Raw genomic sequence first — 26,230 nt, forward strand, 5'->3', positions numbered from 1 at the left:
GATGCCAGGGATCTCAAATCTTCGCTCATCGTTTGTCGTCCATCTGCGCTCGCTCAGAGTTGTACAAGTCTCATCGTTTCTCCTCCTCCTCCTCTCGCCATTACGAAGATTTCTCTTTTTTTACCCCCCCCACCCCCACCCCCCAAACAACCCGTGAGAGAGTTCCCAGTCCCGTCGATCGCAGCAAAAACGCATGGCAGTTCTTTCATAAAGTATTAAATAAAACTCCGACGACGACGGCAATAACACCTCCGCCGATGGGCGTGGCGGCAGCGAGCAGTCGTCCACTCCGCACCGGCGCGTCGGTCGGCCCCAATCCCGACGTGCGCCCTCCCTGCCACCGTATCGAGCCGGGGCGGTCACGGGCGAGCTGCTGTCTCCACCGGTCGGCCCAAGCCGCCGCCGCCGCCGACGGGCGCCGGCTCGGCACGGCGGTCTCCTTGCGCTCCTTTGGTCGTCGCCGACAGGACCGGCGACGCTGGCGCCGACGTCGTCCGCCGACGACCAGAACGGGGTTGGGGGGCGGGCGGTGGAATTTGTGATGCCCGGACACGGGGAAGGAGTCAGCCGGAGTCCGAGTCGCTGGTGTCGCTGGAGGTGCTGGAGCCGCTGGAGGTGCTGGAGCTGCCCGAACTGGAGGAGGACGACGAGGAGGAGAGACGCGACGCCACCCCGGGGCCCTGCGCTTCCGCCGGCTTGTCCGCTGCACACACACGCACACGCGTGTTCCACAAGCACACGCGTGTTACAAGAGCACGCGCGGGGCACACACACACACAGACTCCCCACCCCCATGAAAGACTGCTGGACCGAGCGCTGTTAGCGAGTCGCACCGATAAGGGAGGCACAGCACCCACGGGGCTATTTGGCCAGCACCACGCCAGGCCACTGGAGGTCCTCCCCAGTGGCGAATGTTTGCAACGCACCGCACCAGGTACCCATTTGAAGCCAAGGCCTAGGACCGATTGAGACGAGAGGGTGGCGACGGTGACAGGGGCGAGGTGGCTGAGGCGAGAAGTTGGAGTTGAGAGTGTGGAGATGTGAGGTGAGGTGGTGGGTGATGGTGGTAGGTGAGGCTGTGGAAGGCAGCGATGGGCAACCCAGAGGAGGTAATGGGCACATGAGCGGCGCCTGCACCTCAACTTGACGTTGTGCACTCATCACCCGAGCGGGGAATATTTATTTTATCCTGAAGAAATCTGATGAGCTATGATGCTCTTTTTCACAGATGTCCAGTAGGGGTGGGTCAGAAAGTCACAAGTATAGGAAAGGTAAACAAATCGCTGACAAAAATACAAATAAATAAAACGAAACTGTTAATTTTAGCAGGTCAGGACCACCGAGCTATGTAGCTCTTGTTCAGCAGTGACCTGCCCACAAATGGTAGCCCAACGAAGTGGCTTATCATGTGGAAATATATAGCAATAAAATACTCTAAACGCATGTTTTTCAAAATGTGGAGGGAAAAACTGGAGGACCCGGAGAAAAATCGAAGCGACCACGGGGAGACACGCAAACTCCAGCAGGTGTCACGGTCGAGATCGAACCCACGACGACCTCCTGAAAACCACGCGGAGCACCTTTAGACCAGGCCACGAGTGGAGGGGGGGGCTCGATGGGGATGCAGGATGCCCCCAGCCCCTTGCCGAGAGAAGCCGAGGGCTAGAGAGGGGAGTGGGCATGAGAGGAGCGAGTGAGGTGGAGGGGTGAGAGACGAGGTGCGTGAGGGCTCCCTCACCCTTCTTCTTGTTGTTGTTGTTGGGCGGCTTCTTGGTGGGGTTGAGCTGGCCGCTCACATCCTGCAGCCTCCTCTCCAGCTCCCGCTTCTTCTCCAGCGCCAGCTCCTCCCGGCTCTTGCCGGCGGTCTTCTTCACCGCTGCGGCACAAAGACAAAGATCCCTCGTTTATCCTTGAACAGACCGAGGCAAATGCTGTTATAGTGAGCGACGCCTGCAAAGGAAAGCATGGCACCAGGGTGGGTGGCCAGCACCACGCCCGGCCGCCTTTGTCTCTCCGAGTTGCGACGTATACGACGCACCGCACAAGGTGCTCACTTGAGGCCGTGTCGACCTAGGGGAGGGCCAGGAAATGTTTGGATAATCGTCAACGGTGTTGGTGACCGCGAGCGGGAATCGAATTTAGGTCGTAATCGGGTTCGTAGCAGCGCTACCCGCGACACATCTCACACACCCCCCCCCCCCGCCGTATAGCCTGAACAGACTCGTGGTACAAGAGCTGTTCACGAGCCAGCATCGACGAATGGCCGATACACACGACACAAGAGGGGGGGGGGGGGGTTGTGGATGGGTTGGGTGGTGGCAAGCACCATGCACGCCCGGCCGCCTTGGTCTCCCACGTGGCGACGTTCACACGGCTCGTTGGGCCACACACACGGGCGCCTGCATGCGCCCCCCCCCCCCTCACCACCGGGCTTACGTGGCTTCTTGCGGAGGCAGGACATGACGTAGCGCTCGAGCTCGCGCAGCGTCGACGGCTTCAGAGTCTCAAAGTCGATCTCGATCTCGGGATTTGAGTTCCGCAGGGACGGCTCGCGTGCCTGCATCCGTGGAGAACCGCCACGTGTACAGAATCAGGCAACCTTGACCTCAAGACCGGGAGGAATCCGATGAGCTGTAAAGCTCTTTGTTCACACACAGCACACACGTGTCCAGTACCTGGATGATGTGCACCACACGGCCCAGCTTGTCCCCGGGCAGCTTGTTGATGTCAAGGCTCAGCTGCCGCTTCTCATCGTATGACATCGGCTTTGCCTCGTCCTCCTCATCAGAGTCAAACGGGGGCACCACCGCAGCCGCCGCCTTCGCCTTCTTCGACGGTCTGGCGAGAGAGACAAAGAGGGATGTGGGGAGGGGTGATGAGGCAATTATAGAGCAGCAAGGAGAGGGACGAGGTGATGGGTGGAGAGCCTGACCAGCTTGCGCAACTAGACCGACGACGAGCGTGGCTAACATCAGCGGCAACGGTGGGTGACATCAGTACGGGTACCTGTACACCACCCCCCCCCACAGCAGTTCACCAATCAGGTGTGCAGTATGGCCAAGCAAGCCTCAAGAACAAACACGGCGTGTTGGGAGGCCTTTTTTTCCCATCCAGCAGTGAATTGACGAAGGGCTGCATGATGGCTGTGAATTAATACCGGCCAATACCAAACATTCTCTCCCTCTCTCGCCGCTCTGCGGTTCCCGTGCAATCGCGAACCGATCTACACTCCCCATCCTGGCCTCGGCACTGCGTCAGCGTTCATCCCCTCACTCTTGAGAGAGACAGTCCCCATCGCTCAGATTCCTAATTCGCTTCGTTGCTCCGCTTGTATTTGCGTTGTTACTTTTGCCGCGTTGGTGACCCCCAGTCAAAGTTACTCTTGCAAACTACACTCCCTACACCGGATCTCTCTCAAGTTCTCACCGAGGTTAAACGAAATAAACTCGTGGGGAAATTGCTTCCACCCCCTTGCTCGGTGGTGACAATTCCACATTCCTATGGCAGGACCCCACACGTGCAGCAAAACTCACCTGGCCAAGGGTCGGAAGGTGACCTTGCCGTTTCCGCCTCCCGTGGTGCCGCGCCGCCCACCACCACCCTTCTTCTGACCGCCGCCTCCTCCACCTCCACCACCACCACCGCCACCACCACCTCCACCTCCTCCTCCTCCTCCGCCGCCTCCACTCCCACCTCCCTTGATACCTCCCTTGGCGGTGTTGGGCCTGAAGTCCTCGTCCTTGCGTGCCCGCTCGCGCTCCCGCTCCCGCATCTTCTCCTTCTTGCGCCGCTTCTCCTTGCGCTCCTTCTTCTTGGGCTTGCAGATGGGGCCCTGCGACAGCGCCGCCAGCTGCTCGTGCACGGCTCGCAACTGCAGGGACGCAAACAATACAAAGATTACCCGGGTAGCCTTTAACAGATTGCTGGGGCAAGTGCTGTTACAGTAAAAAAACATTCTTAAACCAGGTCAAGGCTCACCGAGTGTTTAGCTCATTTTCAGAAGCGACCTGGACCACCGCAATTGACAGCTCAACCAAGTGACTTATTGTCACGAGGAATTTTTTATCAGCCAAACACTCTAAATGTATAGCAGCAGCCAAACACTCTAAATTTATAGCAGCCAAACTCTCTAAACCCACATCGATTCTAAAAGTGGAGGGAAAGACCGGAGGACCCAGAGAAAAATCCCTGCAACCACGGGGAGAGAGACATGCAAACTCCAACTATACACAGTCGGCGTCGGGGTCGGGATCGAACCCAAAACCTCCCTACACACCAGGCGAGGGAGTTAACATCTCGCCACCGCCTGTGCAAACCGGCAAGGCGCATTAAGAGGTGGGAGAGTGGGTAGGTGGCCAACACCACTCTACCACGCCGGCCCGGCCACCTGCGTCTCCCCAGCGCTCATCTTTTAAACCCACCCCACACAATGTACACACGTGATGCAGAGTCGCCCTAGGGGAGGGCCCTGGACTGGTTCAAATATTAGTCGTCGCTGCGATTGGGCGCGAGCGGGAATCGAACGCGGGTCGCCAGGTTTGTAGCGCGAGGTGCAAACCACTGCACTACCACTCCCCACTAAGACAAAGATCCCCGATAGCCTTAACAGACTGTTGGGGCAAGAGCTGTTCGCAAGCACCTATGAAGGCCGGCACAGGGGCACGAGGGGGTGGGTGGCCAGCACCAAGCACGGCCGCCTTTGTCTCCCCAGTGGTGATGTTTACACACCGCACCAGATACTCATTTGAGGCAGGGTTGACCTCGGGTGAGGCCCAGGACCAGTTCAGATAATCGTCACTGGTGTTGGTGGCCATGCGTGGGAACTGAACTCAGATCGTAGAAGTCACACCGTAACCGCTATGGCTACAGCTACACATCTTCTCACCCACACACCCCCCGCATAGCCTGAACAGACTGTCGGGGCAAGTGCCGAATCGGGCGGGCCGCCCTGGTCGAGTGCGTGAACACCACACAGCCCCCCCCCCCACCCATACATTTCAGACCCAGCCCAACTGAAGAGAATCACGTGACAAGAGTCTTGACAAAGACAAGACGTAACGATTGCGTAATCGCTAGGCGTCCTTGGGGGGATAAAAAGTAAATAAATAACAGGATAAATAACGCTTTCCTCCCACATCTATCAATCCACAAATAGTAGAATTGTTTACACCACCCATCACAGCTGCAAGGCCTTCTGGGATTGCAACCTATAAGCAGCGTATCTTACAGAATGGGTCCTCGCCTCTAAATATCTGAAAGTTCACCAGCATTGTTTCAAGCAGATCCCCGACTGCTACTGAATGTCGAAGCCAGCCCTTGCCTATACACATCTGGCAGTTCGCCCGCAATGGTTCAACCAAAGCCCGACTGCTAACGAGACACGGAATGTTAGAACCGGTCCAGAATGTTGCTTCTGCTGAACCAAGATGCTTTCCCAGAAGGTCATGGGCGGCCGATGAGTTGCGTGGTAAACTTTTTTTTTACGTGGAGAGAGATAAATATGGGACCGGAGGCGTTTGTTATCTCTTGTCTATCGGTACGTACCTAGGCCGAGTGTCCCAGGCTGTCCCCCACCACATGAGCCTGAAGCTTCGTAACGACTAGGAAGAAAATAACACTTTGAAGTTACGGGTCAACGCGCGTCGGCGCTAGGAGCACGGCAGCGGGGGAAACGTCACCGGGACATCGCACCCCCGGAGATTTAAAAACGCGTTGACCGAGACACTAAATCGATGTCTCCGCAAAGCACCGAGGCAAGCGCATGTCTGACCAAAAACTTTATAGGGTCTTTGTATTTTGATTTATAGTTAACGAAGCGTCAGAACAACACCTCCGAGTCGACAAGCCGAGGGAACTCTCGGCTGGGTATGCATCGACAACGGCTCAATTCTTAAAAATCGAAAGTTTTTTTTTTTCAGTTGATTTGCCACCCCACCCCAACACGTAATCCCCATCGCAAGAGTAATGACGTCCACTCGTAACCCTGTGCCGCCGCCGCTACCGACGCACGGGATTTGTGCTTGCTGCTCTCGCAGAGAGAGACAGGACGATTCAGAGGCACGAGGAGGAACCCAACCTCGGGATGGGTAAGCGATAGGGTGAGGGAAATGGGGAGTGATATGGCCATTGATAGGGTGAGCGGCGAGTGAAAGGGCGAGCGAGCGATAGGGCAAGAGAGTGGATGAATGAGCGATAGGGCAAGAGAGTGGATGAATGAGCGATAGGGCAAGAGAGTGGATGAATGAGTGATAGGGCAAGAGAGTGGATGAATAAGCGATAGGGCAAGAGAGTGGGTGAATGAGCGATAGGGCAAGAGAGTGGGTGAATGAGCGATAGGGCACGCGGCGGCGGTGCCTATAGGCCCCCCACCTGCTCCTGCAGCTCCGCCAATCGGTTGGCTCGCTCCTCCTCCGAGTCGGAGCTCTCGCTGCCCGAGCTCTCGCTGCCGCTGCTCGACGACGAGGAGGAAGAGGACGAGGAAGAGGACGACATCGAGTCGTCCTCGTCGCCCCGGTGGTCCCCCATGCTGTTGTCGGGCCGCAATTGCTGCTGCTGCTGTAGTTGTTGCAGCTGCTGCAACTGCTGGAACTGCTGCAGTTGAAGCTGGAGCTGCTGCTGCTGGTGGTGGTGGTGATGGTGGTGGTGGTGGCGGCGGCCGCTGCTGCCACCGCCCGAGTGTGGCGAGGGTACGGTGAGTGAGAGATTCGCTTCCGGGGGCTCGTCCGGCATTTTGGCGAAGCGCATCTCAAACACGTCCTGGGCAGGGGCCAGACAGAGAAAGTTGGTCAGTGACTCTCACCTGCATGGACTGCACGTGTGTGTGTGTGTGTTGGGACTTCTTTCGCACCGTACGTAGCCAAACGTACTAAAATCAGGAGGCGAGGGGCAAGGACGAACTAAATACAAAGAACAGTTCTACACAAATTAGTTTTTAATCTAGTATCGCGGTGTAGAGTGGAATATTTAGTGTATAGTGGAATGTATAGTTTAGTATTTAGAAATTAATTTGCACCATGCGTAGCCCAACCGTGCTAATCGGAGATGCTGGGGGGGGGGGGGGGACAAACTAACACCTGGATACGTACATAACGCAAATTAATGAGTGAATTAAGGTACCGCTGAGAATCTGGACTAAACAAATCCAGGTAGCTGCTCACGATTAAACAAGGATCTCAAGCATCACCAGTGTCTCAAGAGAGCCGTAGACTCGCAGAGAGATCCACACACTCATATTGACTTGAGTTTAAGCGAGTTAAAGAGACACCCACACACTCGCACAGTTGTGATGAAATAGGATTTTTAAATGTACCGAGTTGACTGTCTCCCAGAGGCTGCCACAATACAACACCCATCAAACAAAATTATCTTCTGCACTTAAACTTGGCTAACGTCCACACCTCTGGAGAAAATTAATAAAAAACATCGGCGGTTGGACCGCCACGTTTGCCAAAGGTCAGCAAAACACAGAGGGCAGCAGCAACACAGACATCGAAATGCACGGATCTCTCGGGAGGGAGCTCTGAGATATCCTCGTCCGGTGCGGACGTCGCTTTGCAATGGTTCTCATCACGGAAACTCCGGTCACCATCCTCACAGCAGCAGCAGCTTTTGGCTCGGCCATCGAACAAAGACGGCCACAGCGTCGCGCAATTTCAGATGCACTCCTGGGGCCGTCTGGAAACGCTCTTTGCTTCTGATATAAGCCGATGGAGCTATGCACTTTCAAATCGTCTAAATTGAAAACTTATTTCTTTAGAACTGCTTTGTGTTTTGCCACGGTCAGCTACGTACGGTGCGAAACAAATTCAACATACATACAATCGATTCTTAGTCTCGCGACGCTGACAGCGAGTGGGATATATTGAGATGGGAGCAGACGTGAAGACGCTGTTTTGTTTGGTCTCACCTGCAGCTTGCGCGCCATCGAGACGACGTCGTGATCCGGCGGGTTGTACTTGTAGCAGTTGGAGAACATGACCCGCACGTCCGCAGCAAACTCCTGCGCATCCCGGTAATCCCGGTTGTCCATCTTAATCTGTGTGCGCAACAACAAAAGACAAAGATCCCCCCCACCCCATGGAGCCTTAATACGACTGTTGGTAAGTGCCCCGTTTGCGAGTAGCGCCGATGCAGGCCGGCACGGCACACGAGAGGGTGGGTGGTACAGCACCACCCACACACGCCCGCCCGCCTTTCTCTCCCCAGTGGGGAAGTTCACACATCGCACCAGGTACTCATTTGAGGCAGAGTCAACTTAGGGGAGGAGGCCCAGAAAAGGTTCAGATAATCGTCACCTGGCGTTGGAAGCGAGCGGGAATCGAACTCGGGTCGTCGGGTTCAGAGCGCAGTAAGCTAACCGTGACACTACCACTCCCTATACTCACACACCCACCCACTCATTCAAACACCCACCCATCCATCGATCCATCCACCCACACAACTGAAGTCAAATCCTGATTCATAGCAGAGAGAAGTAGGGGGTGATGTTACTGTGTGTGCACGGGTTATCCCAATTGAGTGTCGTGCCGGCAATTTTCGAATTTAGTTCATTTGGAACCCTCACGCCGGTACACAAAGGTCTACGCTTGCAAATGACGGCACGCGTGATCGTGGTTAATACCACCACCGCCGACCCCGCAGCATTACCCAGGGCGGCCACCGGATTCGAAGCTCGAACCTCCGCGACGGGCTGCGAACGCAACCCCCTTTGTGACAAGCTCACCGTGCGCGGTACATCGCGAGGGGAGGGAGGGACGAGGGGAGGGAGGGAGGGACGAGGGGGCGCAGGGCTCAACGAGCGAGGGGGGCGGGCGAGTGGCGCGGAGTCTCACCTTCATGGTGCTGAGGTCCATGGGGTGCTTGATGATGTCGTGGTAGTCGTGCAGGCCCAGCATGGAAGCGTCGACGGGTTTGTAGAAGGGCCACGCGTACGCCGCGTGCTTCTTGGCAAACAGCTCCTTCAGGATGCCATTGCAGTGCTTGAGTTGCTCCGACAGCTTCACCTGAGGCGAGCCCAAAAGCGGGGTCTCACATTAGAGCCTGCGACGCCCGCGACGCCTGTGTGGGTGGGTCGGTGCTGGTGACGCGTGCGGTCTGTAATCAGAAACTGGGAGGCGGCGACGGTCTGTCAATGGATCGCCGCAAAACTCCCTTATCCATGGGCGCTGACGAGGAGGCGTAACGTCGGCTATGCCAGAAGGCGGCGCGCACACACAAAGCGTGCCGCAAATCGCCATCCGTTCAACTCCTTTCCAGTGGGCGTGTGTCGAGGTAGGAGTCGCACCCTTTACGCCAGTTTCCTCCCACATGTATAAACATTAATTGGCTGAAAACACCTGAATATGTAGAGGACCATGGAGCTTGGGCGATTGTTACAGGGTCACATCATCATTATCGTTGTCAGGGTGCCAAGGCGGCGAGATTTTAACTACATCGCTTGGTATACAAGAGGTCGTGGGTTCGTTCCCGACCTTGACGCCTGTGGTTGCGTGGATTTTTCTCCGGGTGCTCTGGTTGTCATCTCCACATTTAGAAACAACATGCGTTTTAGAGTATTTGGCTGCTATAAATGTGCACGATGATGATGACAAGCCACTTCGTTGAGCTATCATTTGTGATCGCCAGGTCGTTTCTGAGACAGAGGTACATAGCTCAGTGGGCCTTACCTGGTAAAATAAAAGTTTATATCTTCTTGGTTCTTTTGGTAAAGTCACGTAGAAGGGAAGTAATAAAATAATAAAAATAAAACATAATAAAATAATTCTCACGACGTTTCGGCCACAACACAAGCAGCCGTCCTCAGGTGAAGAACAGCGTCTGTCGGAAAGACAGCGTCTGACCTGTTCTTCACCTGAGGACGGCTGCTTGCATTGTGGCCGAAACGTCGTGAGAATTATTTTATTATGTTTTATTTTTATTATTTTATTACTTCCCTTCTACGTGACTTTACCGAAAGAACCAAGAAGATGAATCCCTGCAGTCACGAAAGCTTTAAATCGAAATAAAAGTTTATAGTTTCATTATTATCATTGTTGTGAAAGGTAAAGGTGCAGCCCTCGAATATCTTGCTCACCGCAATGCTGGTAGAAGGGCCTGCAACACTTTGGCCTACTCTTCCACACTGGCCAAACGTCTTTGAAGGAGGAAGTGAATACCGGGAATGTAGCGATTAGTGCACTGCGCAACGAACCCGGCGACCCGAGTTCGAGTCCCGCTCATGGCAAAGACCAGTGACGATTACCTGGGCCTTCCCCTAGGTCGACTCGGCCTCAAATGAGTACCTGGTACGATGTGTAATCATCGCCACTAGGGAGACGAGGGGCGTGGTGCTGGCCACCCACCCCCTCATGTGCAACTTTCCCCTAGTCTGTTAAGGATATACGAGGGATCTTTGTCTTTGTATACCACCACACTTTTCATAGATAAACCTATTCCTGAGCGAGCGTTGGTTGGGGCAGGTCGTCAGGCACCGTGTACGTAACGGGTTATCGGACAGGAGATAATGCACACCGCTTCACCACACATACACTCAGGGCAACAATGCTATATTTTACTTGAGCAGTAAACAAACCCGACTGTTGCCACCATTACCGCGCCTCTTAACCACAACCAAACACAAGCCACACCTACAATACTTTAAACATTACCACGACTTTTGGTTGTGTGCCTGTCATGGCACCTACTTATGGGGCCTTCTCCCACGTGATGGGGGCAGAGCTTTCCTTAAACACAGGATGACGCCGGTTGTCAGCGCACAAAGTTGGCAACATCTTAGCTTGGGATTGTCAACGTTCCTTCTCCGCTGCTTCTGGTTTAGATGATAAACCAAATCAATTGGCGCATTTGCCCATAACGTCACAAATCGATTTTATTCGCTCTTTCAGGTGGTGGAGGGTTATAGTCATCACAACTTGACATATCCGCACAATAAAACTCAAAAGAGAAATTACGGATCATTTCCACGATCCTAATCACCGTTCTAAAGCTTCAAGTTGCATTTACGAGGTATAGCCCCCTGTGAGCCATGCGGAGATTACAACCAGAGCACCCGATCATTACCCCTCCCCCCTTCACTCGACCCTGTTGAACACACAAGAGTGTACACCACTTTGCACCTGTACCTAACCTCTTTTGGCACCCCTTGCATCTTTAGTTTACAACAAACACCTCATTTGCTAGTTGGGCACTCCTCCTCTGCAATGTTGACGCTTACGTCTTCATTTTGTTGTTGTTGCTACTGCTGCTGCGCTCACGGACACCACGGGTCTCCCTCGCACAACAGCCAGGCACAAATTTCCTAATGTACGTCAACTTGTTTCGCACCGTAACGTAGCCAACCGTGATAAAACTCGTAGGTGCGGGAAACAGTATCATCATCATCCACGTAGCAAAAATCAAATCAACGGTCATAAATCCGAGGCCTTTCTATGACACTTAACTGGCTTTACCTGGCACTGTCGCCCCCCTCTCCCCACCTTCTTGCTGGTCTGGTGCTGCTGCTGCGAATCCGGCAGGTCCTTGCGCGGCGGCTTGATGGGCCTGCCACTCTCCCGCCGTGCCGGGATTTTGGCGGCCTTTGAGTCGGCGGCCATGGGCTTGGCGGCCGAGGTCATGATGGTGGCGGTGATGGGCGGTAGCGCCGGGGCCACCGCGATCGGCGTGGAGGTCAGCGAGGGCACCGGCGCCAGGTACGGCGACGGAGGGGGCAGCGGCGGTGCGGTTGATGGCGTTGCCGGGCCCGGCGTGGTCGTGTCGGCCTTCCGCTTCACGCCTTTCTTTGTCTGCGACGGTCAACGGCCAACGTACATTAAAGAAAATCGGACGGCAGACTAATTGGTTGGCCACCTAATTAAGCAACCGGTCAGAAAACCAAGTCAATTAAATCGCCAAACTATTTAACGACCCACTAGTACTTATCAACCAGCACCAATCAAATCGCTCGCTCAAGTCTTTGATCAACCACAGTCATTCACCAATGCTCATTCGCATGACGCCCGCAATGAGCTCGTTAAGCTAAGCAGGCTTGAAGGCATGCATTGTGCTCCGAAGAGAAAACCCTGCATTCACCAAACACAGGTCGCTGTCGTCGTGCCTATCGTTACCCCCCCCACCTCCAGCAGTGAGCAGTGCAGCCAAGTCCATTGCTGTACCGTACTTCTATGCTTCCAACGGCCAACCGAAGCACCGACCGATTTACAATCCGATGGCTCCCACAATCAGGAGAGCAGTGCTGGTCATATATTTATCCACCACATGGATTTTTTTCCTCCGGGACCTCCGGTTTTTCCCTCCACATTTTGAATCAACATCACGTGTTTATAGTTATTTGGTTGCTATAAATCTCCACATGACAGTCCACTTTGTTGAGCTATCATTTGCGAGCAGGTCGCTTCTGAAAAAGCTCATAGCTCAGTGGCCCTTAACTGGTAAAAGTGTTTTTTAAGTGATTTGTTTACTTTTCCTATACTTTGCACGCCTATCGTGTTTTTGTATTGTTTGTTGTAAAGTTCCGACCCAGTGGCCCCAACTGGACATCTGCGAAAAAGAGGTTTATAGCTCATCGGTTTCCTTCCCTAGTACAAATCAAGATTCTGAATGTGAGCCACGATGAGCGAGACGGCCGCCGGCCCACCAACTCACCTTGCCGACAGGATGAGGCTGCATCACGGGAAGGGCCGCTGCGGTGGGGGTGGCGCGAGGGGGCGGCTGCTGCGGCGGCGGCGGCGGCGGGAGAGGAGTTCGCACCACCGCCGGCGTTGCCGGGATCACCGGCGCCATGACTGAGGGGGGCGAGGGGAAGGGGGGGGGGAGCGTGGGGGGTAACAAGCGCACGATTGCCGCTGATTCGCGATCGCTTAAGCCGGGGGTCGGCAACCTTTCAAAGAAATACTTGTACACAAACACAGCAGCGGGTATACGGCAGACTCACATTCTGACTTAAATAAACAAAATAGGTAATGGAATAAACTGTCTATTTAGTTTTTTTCCCCTTTAGTTCTTCTTTAACCGTTTGACTGTTGTAAACTGTTGTCACCAAGACATTCCATAGGGACCCATTCCCTGCCATATTAAATAAATTATTTTTACATTAAATTACATTTAAAAAAACGTATGGTTGCCCGCAAAGGGGCAGTTAAAGAGCACACAGTAGTAGCAGCAGCAGCAGCAACATTGCCCAGTGACTGAGCAAACCTGGCAGGACCCTCTTTGGAAGGAGAGTCTTGAGACTCCTGGGCATACCAAAAGCAGAATTGTAAGAACGCTGGCCAGGATTTCCCGCACAGCACTAGCGACCACCACCACCGCCGCCCATCGTCTCACCGGGCTTGCGTCCGATCTTGCCCTTGACGGCCTTGGGTCCCGGCGAGGCCAGCACCACCTCTTCCTGTGGCATGAGCGCCACCTTCTGCAGGAAGAGCCTTTCCAGCGTCTGTGCCATTAGCACAATGTCGTCCGTGGGCTGCAAACAAAGACAACATCAACTTGAACCTTCAACAGTGGCTGGGACAGAGTTTCTATGCGAGTCTATGAGCCTCTATGCGAGTCAATGAGTATCCATGTGTGTCTATAAGCCTTGAGTCTACGAGGCTCTGTCAATCAGTCTCTATGCAGAGCAACTGGCGCTCCTCCATCAACAACAGATCATCATCAAATGACGAGGCACCAAAGAGGCCCCAAACATCACAGCCCAAAGTGTGCAGGCCGCTCGCACCTTGTTGTACAGGTAGCAGTTTGTGAACATGGTGTTGAAGTCCTGGATGCACTCGCCGCCGCTCCAGTAGTAGTTGTTCTCCAGGCGCCGGCGGATGGTTCCCATGTCCATTGGCTGCTTGATTATCTTGTGGTAGTCCTGCGGCAGATCGCTCCAATTTTAAAATAATCGTAATAATGACGATGTACATCTCTTTGTCAGTCCACTGTGAACGGGCGAGCCATGCGGGCGAGACTTGCGAGTTGGTGGGCGAGGTGCGTGCGTGGGGCGAGTGGGGACGTGCGTGGGGGGTAAATGGGATGTGGGAGCGGGTGAGGCACGTGCGTGGGATGTGCGCGTGTGCAAGCTGCGTGCGCGGTGGCCTCTGACCGGCAGGTGGAGCGCGTTGGCGTCGACAGGCACGTTGAACGGCCACGCAAACTGGTGCTTCCACAGCGCCTTCATGACCGTGCGCTGCAGATACTGCAGCTGGTTCGTCAGCCGCCCTGGCTTGTTGGGGTTCGCCGTCTCCGGCTGCTGGGGGCTTGGTGCGCCGGCGCCGCCCTGCGAGGCAGCCGCCGGTGGCTTTCGGGCGCCGCCACCACCGCCGCCGCCGACGGCCGCCGCCGTGGCAGCGCCGCGTGGCGCCGCCGTCACCGGCGCTCCCTCGAAGCCCTCGTAGAGCAGCGAGGGCTTGCGGATCCGCTTGCCCCCGCCGCTCGGTGCGTCGCCCATCACCATCCCGTTCATGCCGTTGCCAAGCTCGCCCTGTGACCTACGGGGCGGCCAAGAGAGGGGGGGGGGGGGCGAGATTGAGCGCAGAAGGCGGTGCTGGACGGACGCAGCAAAGGCTACCGCAAAGGATTTCCCCGCTTGTGTGGCCAGCACCAATGCATGCCATTTGTGGCCAGGTCGCTTCTGAAAAAGAAGCTAATAGCTCAGTGGGCTTTATCTGGTAAGATATACAACCATTTTTTTTATGTCAAGCCATTTGTTTATCTTTCCTATACTTTGTCCTCCTAACGTATTTTGTTTATTTATTGCGTGTTGTTGTAACTTTCTAAGACATTCCTTCTGGACATATGTGAAAGAGCTCTATAGCTCATCGGATTCCTCCAGTGTGAATAAATATTCTGAAAAGCCCCGTCACCCCAAGAAATGAGCCTTGACCTCTGGAGTACTTTGAAGGCAATCTGAAGATCACGGGCAACTCTCGTTGGTGTATCAAGATGGATCGGTTGCTGTAAATACCGCAGCTCACTACTCCAAGATGCAGAGAAAACGGTGAGGCTTATGGGAAGTGGGTGGCAGAAGGTGGCAGGGGTGGGCACCAAAAATGTTCTGCATCACCTTGTGACCCCAAAAGGGAATTTACAATTGTTAAGATTAACTTCGTGACCATTGGACCGTGGCGTGGAACAGAAAAAACTCGTTTTTACAGGAAGTACAAAACCTTACTTTAAGCGAGTGGCCATTGCCTCCACAGTGACAGTAATAGCGCACATAGCGCCATTGTATCATATTAGAACACACCACACACTTCCAACGCACCCACCCTCCAAGAGCACTACAGTAGCCCACCATCCCACACTCACACATGGCAGGCAAGACTCTCATATACCACATTCGACACCCTAATAACACCACCACAACCTAAGCAAGTACTGCTCACTCTCACACACACACTACTAAATGCTTTCGCACATAGCACTCCTCTACTCACAATCTTTATTTATACTGGAGGAATCCAATGAGCTATAAAAGTTCCATCCCACCTGTCTCCCGAGTCCTGATGTTAACACACCCACAGCAGGCACTCATTTAAGGTCGAGTCAAACTAGGGGAGGCCCAGGACCAGGTTAGATATTTGTCACTGATGTTTGGCCACGAACCGGGAATCAAACTCAGATTACCAGACTGGTAGCGCAATGCGCGAACTGCATAATTACCGCTGCCCACGTACTAGCATCATCATCCCTATTGTCCTCATCATCATTATTGATATCTTCACCACCACCACCGCCGATGTAAACTACAAACTATTTTTTTTATTTTACCAGCTAAGGCCCACTGAGCTATGTAGCTCTTTTTCAGAAATGACCTGGCCACAAATAATAGCTCAACGAAGTGGCTTATCACGTGTAAATGTATAGCAGCCAAATACTCTAAAACGCATTGAAACACATGAGCAAACGCTCAGAAGTAACCCTCGTCCAAAACGAGCAGCACCCGAGCTTCCAAGTCACCGCGCCCGCCGCAAAATCACGAGCACATGGATGTTGAGGAGCGGGGGAGAGGCACGCGTCACGCCAGCTTGGCCACACGCACACACATCCCGACGTAACTGGAGACGCTACGCACCGAGGTCACAGCGATCAACCCCACAGCCTGCACAAGGCAGTAGCAACAGCTACCCTCAGGGCAAGCAGGCCACGGAACTCACACATTCCCAGTGAGCAAAGACAAAGATGCCCACCCCGTATAGCCTGCAGCACACTGTAGGAGCAAGTACTGTTAGCAAGCAGGCCGGCACGGCACACGAGGGAAGGTGGGGGGACAACACCACACCCGACCCGTCTTTGTCTCTCGTTTGTGTTGGCCGTGAGCGGGAATCGAAAATCGGGTTGCTGGTTTTGTAGTGCAGCGCATTAACCACTCCACTAGCGCTCCCCACGGTGAGGTCACGCGCACACACACCGCAGGTGGTCGAAGAGGCCACAAGGATTAAGTGAACTTAACGCAGCTCACCACACCTCACCTCCGCAGATCGCCAAAGAACCCAACACCACAGGTGCCCCCAGGGCACACGAGTCCGTGAACGCACCCAGCTCACCACAGGTGCCCCCAGGGCACACGAGTCAGTGAACTTGCACAGCTCTCCACAGAAACCAAACACCACCGATGCCCTTAGGGCACATAGGGGGCGATGGCAGCAGGGGGGGGGGCAGTGAGCAGACAGTGTCCTTGAAACAATGTGGGCAGCTGTAACCGTGTCCTGCATAATAAAGTGGGAATTTGATTTTATATATTTCGCACCTCCGATGAGCACAGTTCAGAATCACAAGCAAAATATTTATTCATGGAGGAATCGGATCTAAGCTATAACGCTCTTTTTCATAGATGTCCAGTAGAAGCGGGTCATTACGTTACAACCGTCAACAATGCACACACACAATAGGAGTGAAAAGTATAGAAAAATGTAAACAAATCACTTGTAAAAAGTATATAAAACTCAACTATTTTTATCTTACCACAAGTGATCTGGCCACCACAAATGATAGCTCCTTTAACAGAATAAAGTGAAGCAGTGCCGAGCGTGTTGCGGGCTGTATGTTGAACTTCTTTCACACTGCACGTAGCCAACCGTGCTAATTGGAGGTGCGGGGGGGGTCAACAAACTAAACACAAAACTGAGTTCTAAAGAAATTATTTTTCTAATTTTGTATAGTCTAGTGGAGCATGTATGCAAGTTGAACTTTCACACCGTAGGTGGTCAACCATGCTAATCAGAGGTGCGGCGGAAGGATAACAAACTAAACACAAAAAGCAGTTATAAGGAAATGATTGACTCCAACTACAGTAGCAGCGCTGGATTTTATGTTGCGGGACATGTCTTGTGTGATTTTTCGGCGACATCGGTGGGGTTTAATTTAAGTTTATGCTTAACATGGATTGGTCAAGTAGATTATTTAAACAAAACTATTTTAATTTGACCAGGTAAAGGTCCACCGAGCTGTGTAAGCTCTTCTTTAGAAGCGACCTGGCCGCAAGAGACAGCTCAACGAAGCGGCTGATCACACGGTGTTGAAAACTATAGCAACCAAAGTACTCGAAACACATTAATGTTGATTCTAAATGTGGAGGGAAAACCCGGAGGAAACGGAGAAAAATTCACGACCACGGGCAGAACATGCAAACTCCAAATATACAGCAGGCGTCAGAGTCGGGATCAAACCCACGACCTCTTGTAGACCAGGCAAGTTAGTTAACATCTTGTCACCGTGGCACCCATTAAAAGCAATACAAACAATATTACATGCAGAAAATGGGATGGATTTTGGTCTTTACATAAACGGGATTTTTCGCCATGCATGTATTTAGTTTGTCCTTCCCCGCACCTATTAGCACTGTTGGCTTCGTACATTACAAAAGGTCAACGTATGTATGCACGTAAGTACGGTGCGAAAGAAGGTCAACATGCATACAGGCATCCCCTCCCACTTACATAGACTGGGTAATTGGCTCAAAAAATCTTCAAATAAAAACCCAATGAAAAAAGAGTCGCGTGACTCAGCGTGGCTCTCTGGGATATAAATAAATACTTGTTGTTATTATTGAGTAGATCGGATTAGATCAGGGCACCCCACCCATTAAATTAGGTCGGCACGGAGTAACCAGTAGTCGTTCTTTCGTAGTGGCCAGCTGACCGCCACTGCCATTTCGGTACCCAACACATGACCATGCACGTGAATGGAATATCATTTCCATGCTGCGCAACTATTTCACTCGCAGTCGTGGGAGACAATTGAGATGTGCGGCTTCGATACCGACTTTGGTTGCGCAACATTAACCGGTCGCTCAGGTGTGGAGCGGTTTAAACCTCCACACGTTTCCCCCTCAAGAAGGTCAGTTTGACAAAATATCCAGATCTTCTGTCAATTCCTTTACGTGTCACGGGTGTTATTCCTAATGAGTCACCGTAAACAAAATCCGTTATGAATTTGTTTTATAAAAATGGGGTGGAGCAGCGGCACCGTTGTTATAAAACCAGCTACCCGAGTTAGATTCCCTGCCATGGTTAACATCAGTGGATGGTCATTCATATTCGAACCGGTCCCGCCTCCTCATCCATCCTTGGCCTGCCCGAACCAGCGTGAAGTACGGTCATACAACCCTCATGGCCATCACAGCGTGTGGAGGCCTTCATCCAGTGGACTAACAAAAGGGGCAGTCATTTCTTATTCAATTTATTATTTTGAATAACCTGTTACATTGTGTCAAAGTTAGATCGCAAAAAGCAACTTTACACGATCTTGCAAGATAACTTAAAAGCGTAACGTTCCAGGTAATAAATAGCCTTTCTCCAGACAGAGTTGGACAAATGTGCAAGTCTGCTGCCATCTCTACTTGTGAACCACAACGTAATCAGCTATGACAGATCCACTGCTGGATTAAGTACTCTCCAAGTTGCCACCATCTCTCGTGGCTGGGAATCTCACTCAGGCGAGGTCAAATCTCTTTAAAATCTGAACTCACGAGACCAGGAACGTAGCGCATTTGCAAGAGTGACCCGTGTTACCTAGATAACAATGAAATTGAGCAATTGCACAAATATAAATCAACATTAAACAAAATAATTATCCTGGAATGCAAATTGGCTGGTGGGGGGGGGAAATTGAAATTTTTATTTAAACTATTTTATATTTTACAAGGTAAGGCCCACTAAGCTAAATAGCTCTTTTCAGAAGAGAACTGGCCACCAATGGTAGCCCAATTAAGTGGCTGATCACGTGGAAATTGACAGCAGCCAAACTCTCAACGTTTCCCCAGGCACTCTCATTTTTCTCTCAACAAGAGAAACTAGAGGGCCCGGGGGAAAATCCACGCAACCACGGGGAGACACGCAAACTCCAAATATATAGCAGGCATTCAGGGTCGGGAACGAACCCACGACCTCTGGCATTTCAGGCAACGTAGTAAACATCTCGCCACTGTGGCACCAAATAAAAATAATTATTTTAAACCGTACAAATTGAAACTTCGGAGAAACTGAAAGGTGCTTTTGAGGGCTCATTTAGCGTAACACACCAGCCACCACACAACAGAATAGAAATCCTCACCCCACCGACTCAAACAAATGCAGCAAAGGCCCCCCCCCCCACACTACTCAAACAGCATCATGCCACACCACTCCCCACCGACCCGCCCCAGTAGCCTAGACTACAGCCACAAACACATGGCGGCGGTGCCACCGCCACGTCTCAGAAACAGCTAAGCCCCCCCCCTCCTCCTCTCCAAGAGCGCAAACCAAACAGACGAACACGTCAGCCGGGGCCACGGAGACAGCGGCAGCGGCGGGCAGGACATGGCGGAGGATACTTGGCAGAGCGACGGCGCTTTGAATATCACTCAGTTGTAATTTTGTACATTTTCTGCTTCGTGCCGTTCTTATAAGCGCAAGGCTATCGCACAAAAGCGGTGTTTGACAAAGGCTATAATAGTTTCACAGCTGTAAGGGAGGGGGGGCATTCTAGGTGCTTTCTCAGTGGGGTGATTTGCAATGTAATTTTTCAAATTTAGCAAATTGATCATCTACCTAAAATCGCAAAAATTGAAGGGATGCCAGTGATGGTACTGATTAGCAATCCAGAGGTCATGCATTTTGGGATGCGTACATTACCAACTTTTTGAACTTGTGGCCTCAACAATAATACCAAGATAGCCCCCCCCTCCTCCCCTCATAGCCCTGACAAGACTGTTGGGGCAATTGCCGTTAGCGAGTCGCACCTATGAGGGCTGACACGACACACGAGGGGGTGGGTGGCCAGCACCACGCCAGGCCCGCCTTTTTCTCTCTAGCGCTCATGATTACACCGCACCAGATACTTGGTTAAGGCCAAGTCAACGCAGGGAAAGTTCAGAAATTCGTAACTGCCATTTTCGGTTTTGTAGAGCAGTGTGATTCTCCACTGCACTACCCCTCCTCATAAACAATACAGCTATACACTCGTCTCCCAGGGAGGCAGCTCACAAGGCTGAGAGCAATGTGCAATGCAATGTGGTGGTGGTCACATGACACGCATGCAGGAATGAGTCATGCTTTCTCTTGCTTGTTTACACACACATCTTTCATCATGAGCATCATCACACGAGCTGAGCTCATCCGCTCCATCTCCTCGGTTAGTAAGACACGTCCCCGTTCCTTGGTTGCCACGCTTATTTTACGTGACCGTCGTCCATCCTCACCAGTTAGGATGGTCTTATTAACCAGCGTGCTGCAAGTGTCGGTTGATTTCAATGAGTATCGTGGTTTAAGGCTGTGGTCTCTCCAGTACAGAGGTACAGGAGGTCCCGGGAGGTAGGTTCAGCGTGGAGATGGGAGCACTGAAATCAACTACTGCGATAGCAGCCGCAAGATGACGAGAGATGGCGGCGGCTCAAAGGTAGACCTTCATACAGCAGTGAATTTCTAAGGCCTCTAAGCTTATTTTAACATACCTTCGTGTGTTGTTAAATCTATTGACTTACGCAAGCATGATTCATTTACGATGCGGACAATTCGCTCAAAGACACTGAAGAGTCAACTGCACAGAGCTCATGTGCGTATGTTGGAATACCTTTGCACTGTGTGTAGCAAACCGTGCTAATCAGGTGCGGGGGAAGGACAAAAAACTAAACAAAGCAGTTTGAAAGAAATAGGTTTTAAATTTAGTATAGTAGTGGTGTAGTGTATAGTAGTGTTGTGTCTGTTTAACTTATTTTAAATCGAGATTTAAAAGTGCATAGCTCCAAGTGGCTTCCTAATATAGAAGGGAAGAGCACTCCGGATGGCCGCAGAAGCGCATCTGAAAGTGCCACGAGATGCGGTGACGGTCTTTGTTCGATGGTTAGCCAAGAGCCGCTGCTGTGAGGATGACAGTCTGTGGGCCCAGACCAGATATTGCACTTGCTGGTAACCCCATAGCTGGTACCCCATAGCTGGGAGGTGGCACCGCTTCCGTACTTCCAATTTCTTTCATGCGTGAAAATAACAATGAATAATCACGTGACTACCATTTGCGATGATTTTCTCATTAGCTGTGGCTCACGACAATATAGGGGGGTGGGTGAAGGTAAATAGCTACCGAGACTGGACCATTCTAAGGCCAGCCTGCCGTGGGTATTGGCGGGTGACGGGGCAAGGAATTAGTCTGGACTTGCAGAGGAAGGGGCTGTGTTGAAACAGTACCAATGTGTCTAGGGGAGGCCCTTCATTTAAGATGACAGGCTCCCAGCAAAACACGAAACCCCTACAAAAATCACATCAACCCCTACAGGACTCGCATCAACCCACATTAGCACTCAATCACATTTAACCCCCACCGAGATGTCTCACATTAGACCCACAAGAATCACAACACGACAATATGGGCCTGGGTCAGATTGATGACCAGTGTGTGGATGTTCTCTCCCTCTTCTGCGTGGGTTTCCTCCGGGTTTTCTACATTCCTCCCAGAGGTAAAAACAATTACAATGCCATTGGTGTTCGCCAAACAACCAATGCAAGACTTTGTGGAAGAGTCTTCTGACTTAGTCTGACTTTCCTATGGAAACAAATACACTACACACTTGTATTATTAAAAGTACCCCCACAGACACGAAAATAAACCACTCATTTCACAGCACCCACACCCAAATCCCCCTACACCAATTCCACAGGCAAGGAAAAAGGCAACTTCAAATCGCGTGAAACCAAAAAGAACTGTAAGCATCCAAATAGGATCAATACCAAGTACAAACATACCCACACCTCACCCCTCCTCCACAGCTCCCACACAACCACGCAAAACTCGCACCTACTCCTCCACGGCACCCACAGCTACTCCACGGCACCAACGCTTACTCCACAGCACCCAGAGCCAACCTGCCCGCCATATAATGTTGAGGATGTGAGTCATCGGTGCTGCGATTTCCATAGGGTCAATGCAAGTCCTGTTTGAGTTGACGTGATACCTGTGGGGGTTATTGCGAGTCCCTAGCGCAAGTCTTATCGAGGTGGGCTGTGTACTACAACTCGCAGCAACTTGGCTTTATTTTTAAGCAACTCTAGATAGCATCTATTGTGTGTTATACCCCCCCACCCCGAACCTTGGATTGTCAGGAGTGGCTACACACGGCGAGCAAGAAGTTAAACATGCATGGATATGAAAAATAAGAATAGGTTTTACCCTTTCTGGCAATAACACAGGTGTACTATGTTCAAACACCAAATAGACGGTGTTAGACCAGAGAAGGGCGAACAGTAAAGGTCCTATAGATATGTGTGCATATGCTAATCGGAGGTGAGGGGGGGACAACAGGCATGTATATGCATGCACGTAAGAATAAACGTAACGCGCCAAATCCACCCCACAGCTCCCACACCGACTCTGGAGCACCCACACAAACCACTCAAAACCCACACCCCTGACTCTACACCCACACAAAACCCAAAACGACTCTACAGCACCCACAACAACCACTCAAAACCCACACATCTACTACTCTACAGCACACCCATACCAACCACAAAACCCACACCGACTCTACACCCACACCAAAGCCCACACACCTACTTCACAGCACATACAGAACGACACGTATGTATATACAGTATATAGAACGGAGGTACATGGTCGATTGCAGTGGGTAACGCTCGTGGCCTGAATACAGAAAACCCCTGAGTTCGGCCACCTTTGTGCAAATATTCCCCCTCATTCTGCATGGGATTCCTCACGTACAGTGGTAACAATGCCAATGGTGTTAAAACATCCAACGCAAGACCCTCCTTAAAAACAATTCTGCCTTGATGCAGTTTTTCCTCGGTAACTAAAGTGAACAAACTATTATTTTACCATTAAAATGACTCCACAAACAAACCCATTAAACATGGACCATAGTCACCACAACCACCGCAGCTCTGTCTAGACGAAGCCCTTTCTACCCCTCAGCATACAGCGACCGCCTTTGTAGCGCAGTGCCGCTAACCGCTGCGCCACCGCTCCCCAACGACACTGTATAAACATGCAAATACAGTACCGCAGATTGGCTACGGCGCGAAAGAAGCTCAATATCTACATACGAGTACTGTACATTAACCGTGTTGTACGACGGACCGCTCAATAAACCGGTGTAGTCTGCGCCCATTGAACGGATGCACTGCATTGCACAACTACACCAACTCACTCCCGATGCTCTAGCAGACATCGTGGACATTGGAACATCATGCCACACGATATCGAGATACACAGAGACTCGTAGAGATCCATTAAGGTAGGGACAAGGGATTAAGACGCTTGGCATTAAAGCCAAGCCACAGTTAGTACGAGTATGGCCATGCAACACAAAACATTAAGGTATAGAAACACACACTGTAGTATGTACTTATAAAAACTATTTTTATTTCACCAGCTAAGGCCCACTGAGCGATATAGCTCTTCCTCAGAAATGACCTCAAGGAAGTGGATTTCCATCACGTGGCCATTTATATTAGTAGCCAAATACCCTAAACACGTGATGTTGATTCTAATTGTTGAGGCAAAACCCCGAGGACCCGGAGAAAAATCCACGCCACCACGTGGAGAACGCGAAACATGCAGCAGGCGTCAGGATCGAAGCCACGACCTCCCGTATCGCGGGCGAGGGAGTTAACATCTCGCCGCCGCTGTGGCTTCAGCGGAGGATTACAAACAAAACGACAATACATCGACCCTGATGCCCTCTTCCTCGCGGCGAGGCAAAGCTCGACATTTAGCTCTGGAAAACATCGCCATCGCACCTAACGACATTGCCACGATACACCCGTGTTGTGTAAACATCGCTTGCAAATAATCACGGCGCTTTCAACCGTAACTCATTATAAACAAACCCCAAAACTCACCAATAATCTCGGCTGGCTCTTGATTCTCATCACCAATCATCTCAATTGATGACCCCAAAGCCACAACAAACACCATACTGCGAGTGGCAGCGTCGATGAAAAACCGCAGGGCACATGAGGTGGATGGCAAGCACCACGCACGACCGCCTTTGTCTCCCCAGTGGCGATGTTTACTGCACCAGCTATTCACTTTCGAGACCGAGTCGACCTCGGGGAGGAGGAAGCCCACGACCAGCTCAGACGATCGTCACCACCACCATCACCACCATCGCTGCTGGTCTGGAGCGGGAATCGAACTCGGATGGGCAGAGCGCGCCAACCCCCCTCAGCCACCCTCACCCCGCCCCTCGACGCGGCTCACGTGACTGAGATCCGGGCCAATAGGACGCGCGCTGGTTTCGCGCACGCGCAGAGCTACCCCCCCTCTCCACGAGCCCCGCCCCCTGTACCCGCCCCCTCAGCCAACATGGCTGCGCGAGTCGGAGCTCGGCTCGTGCCGCTTCGGTTCAACCAGTCTCCCTACCTCGGAGGCCGCTCCACAAACGGCAACGGCTACTCGGCCTCCTCTATTCGATTCGGCTATGGCTTTGTGTTGGTGTAATAATGTAAACGAAGTTGGGGTGGGGGGGGCGAGAAGGCGGGTGGGGGGGGTTAAAAAAAAACCACAACATAGAAAATGGCGCCTCCAGCGGCGTCCTCGCACCCCGGAGGTGACGCTCGTCTCCCGACCCCGCCACTCCCAATCGGGGCCTCTGCGCACACAAATACCGCGCGCGTACCGTGCGTCGCCGCCGCGGCTCGCGGAAGGACAACTCCGTGGCGCCGGATGGCTGTGCACGTTCATGAGACGACTTGGATGACGCGAGGGGCTGCGCTGCCTCAGCCCAGGCCGCCCCTACAATGGCGCTGCCCGCGAGCGCCGCTTATATACGGGGGTCGTCCCGTCATGGCGCGCTTCCATTGGCTCGCACCGGGTCACGTGGCGTGCAGCGGAGGGGGGGGGCCCAAGCCGCGACCAGTCGACGTGGCCCCGCCCCCCCTCTCGTCCTCATGGCCCCGCCCTTCGTCGTGCCAGTGCCGCGCCAAAATCCTTGCCCGGCTTTCCTCTCGGCGATAGATTCCTTTGGCAGTTTCTCTTCGCTCGATGGCGTCCGCCGCCGTCCACCCGCGTTCGCCTCCGAGTCTCGGCTCGGAACGTCCCCGAGCCTCCGCGACGGTCATGGCGGCGCTCACCGCCGCCTCCACTGGGCGTGACACTCGCCCCTCCCCCCGTCCCGTCCTCGCCTCCCATTGGTCGCGCGCAGTCACGTGGCGCAGCCGGAGGGGGCCCCCGCCGGGTCACGTGGCAGAAACTTCGAGAAGAAGCGATGACGTCACCGCTATGGCTGACGACGCGAAGCGACTTCTCAAAGCAGAACAGGCGCCGCTGCCGCCCCCCAGCACGCACGGAGTGAGTGGAGAGAGGCAGGCCCCTCCCGGCGGATAAACCCCCGCGAGAAGCGACCCATGAACGGACGATGCTCGTTGCGCCCGATGAGCCGTGGCACTCGCGCCGTCGTAGTTTTCGCCTTGCGATCGCAATAAAACGATGGCTGACCCTCCAGCGCGGCCCCGCCCCTCCCCCTCCAGCCCCGCCCCTCCCCCTCCAACCCCGCCCCTCGCCAAACCCCCCCCCAACCACTTCCCTGAGGTCCACGCGGAGGCGACGTCACTACCACCGGCTCACGCGCATGCGCACTGCGCGGTGGAACGCGCGGGAAATGAAAAGGCTGTGTGCACGCGCATGCGTAGTTGGTGTCAGCTCCTCCCCCCTCGTTCTACCCTCCCCGCCTCACTCGCCCACTGCCCTTGGACAATCGCTGGTCACGTAATTCGCCGCGTCGCGCGCATGCGCACTGCGCGGCTCGATTGCGCGGGAAAAA

General features: G+C 52.9%; 1 protein-coding gene across 1 annotated transcript; it reads right to left on the reverse strand.

Annotated features, from left to right (window-relative positions):
* Positions 1–80: 80 nt before the first annotated feature.
* On the reverse strand, positions 81–25,916 carry LOC144952489 (bromodomain-containing protein 2-like). Its single transcript, XM_078882928.1, has 14 exons — positions 25,088–25,916; positions 14,081–14,465; positions 13,712–13,849; positions 13,321–13,459; positions 12,640–12,779; positions 11,448–11,780; positions 8,832–9,002; positions 7,907–8,035; positions 6,370–6,756; positions 3,534–3,871; positions 2,676–2,838; positions 2,437–2,557; positions 1,739–1,876; positions 81–703 (listed from the first exon to the last, which is right to left on the reverse strand). The coding sequence occupies exons 1-14, from the start codon at positions 25,150–25,152 to the stop codon at positions 564–566; spliced, it is 2,787 nt and encodes a 928-aa protein (XP_078739054.1). The 5' UTR covers positions 25,153–25,916; the 3' UTR covers positions 81–563.
* Between the last annotated feature and the right edge of the window lie 314 nt (positions 25,917–26,230).

This window comes from Lampetra fluviatilis, chromosome 68, assembly GCF_964198595.1.
Source record: "Lampetra fluviatilis chromosome 68, kcLamFluv1.1, whole genome shotgun sequence".
Classification (NCBI taxonomy): domain Eukaryota; kingdom Metazoa; phylum Chordata; class Hyperoartia; order Petromyzontiformes; family Petromyzontidae; genus Lampetra; species Lampetra fluviatilis.

What these genes read in the sequence shown, in the direction of transcription:
- LOC144952489 (XM_078882928.1), bottom strand. Translation starts at nt 25,152, where the DNA reads ATGAACGTGCACAGCCATCCGGCGCCACGGAGTTGTCCTTCCGCGAGC. An exon ending in AGCCTCATCCTGTCGGCAAG is followed by an intron (nt 11,781 to 12,639) that starts GTGAGTTGGTGG and finishes TGACCGTCGCAG; the next exon opens with ACAAAGAAAGGCGTGAAGCG. An exon ending in GTGTGGTGCACATCATCCAG is followed by an intron (nt 2,558 to 2,675) that starts GTACTGGACACG and finishes CCACGGATGCAG; the next exon opens with GCACGCGAGCCGTCCCTGCG.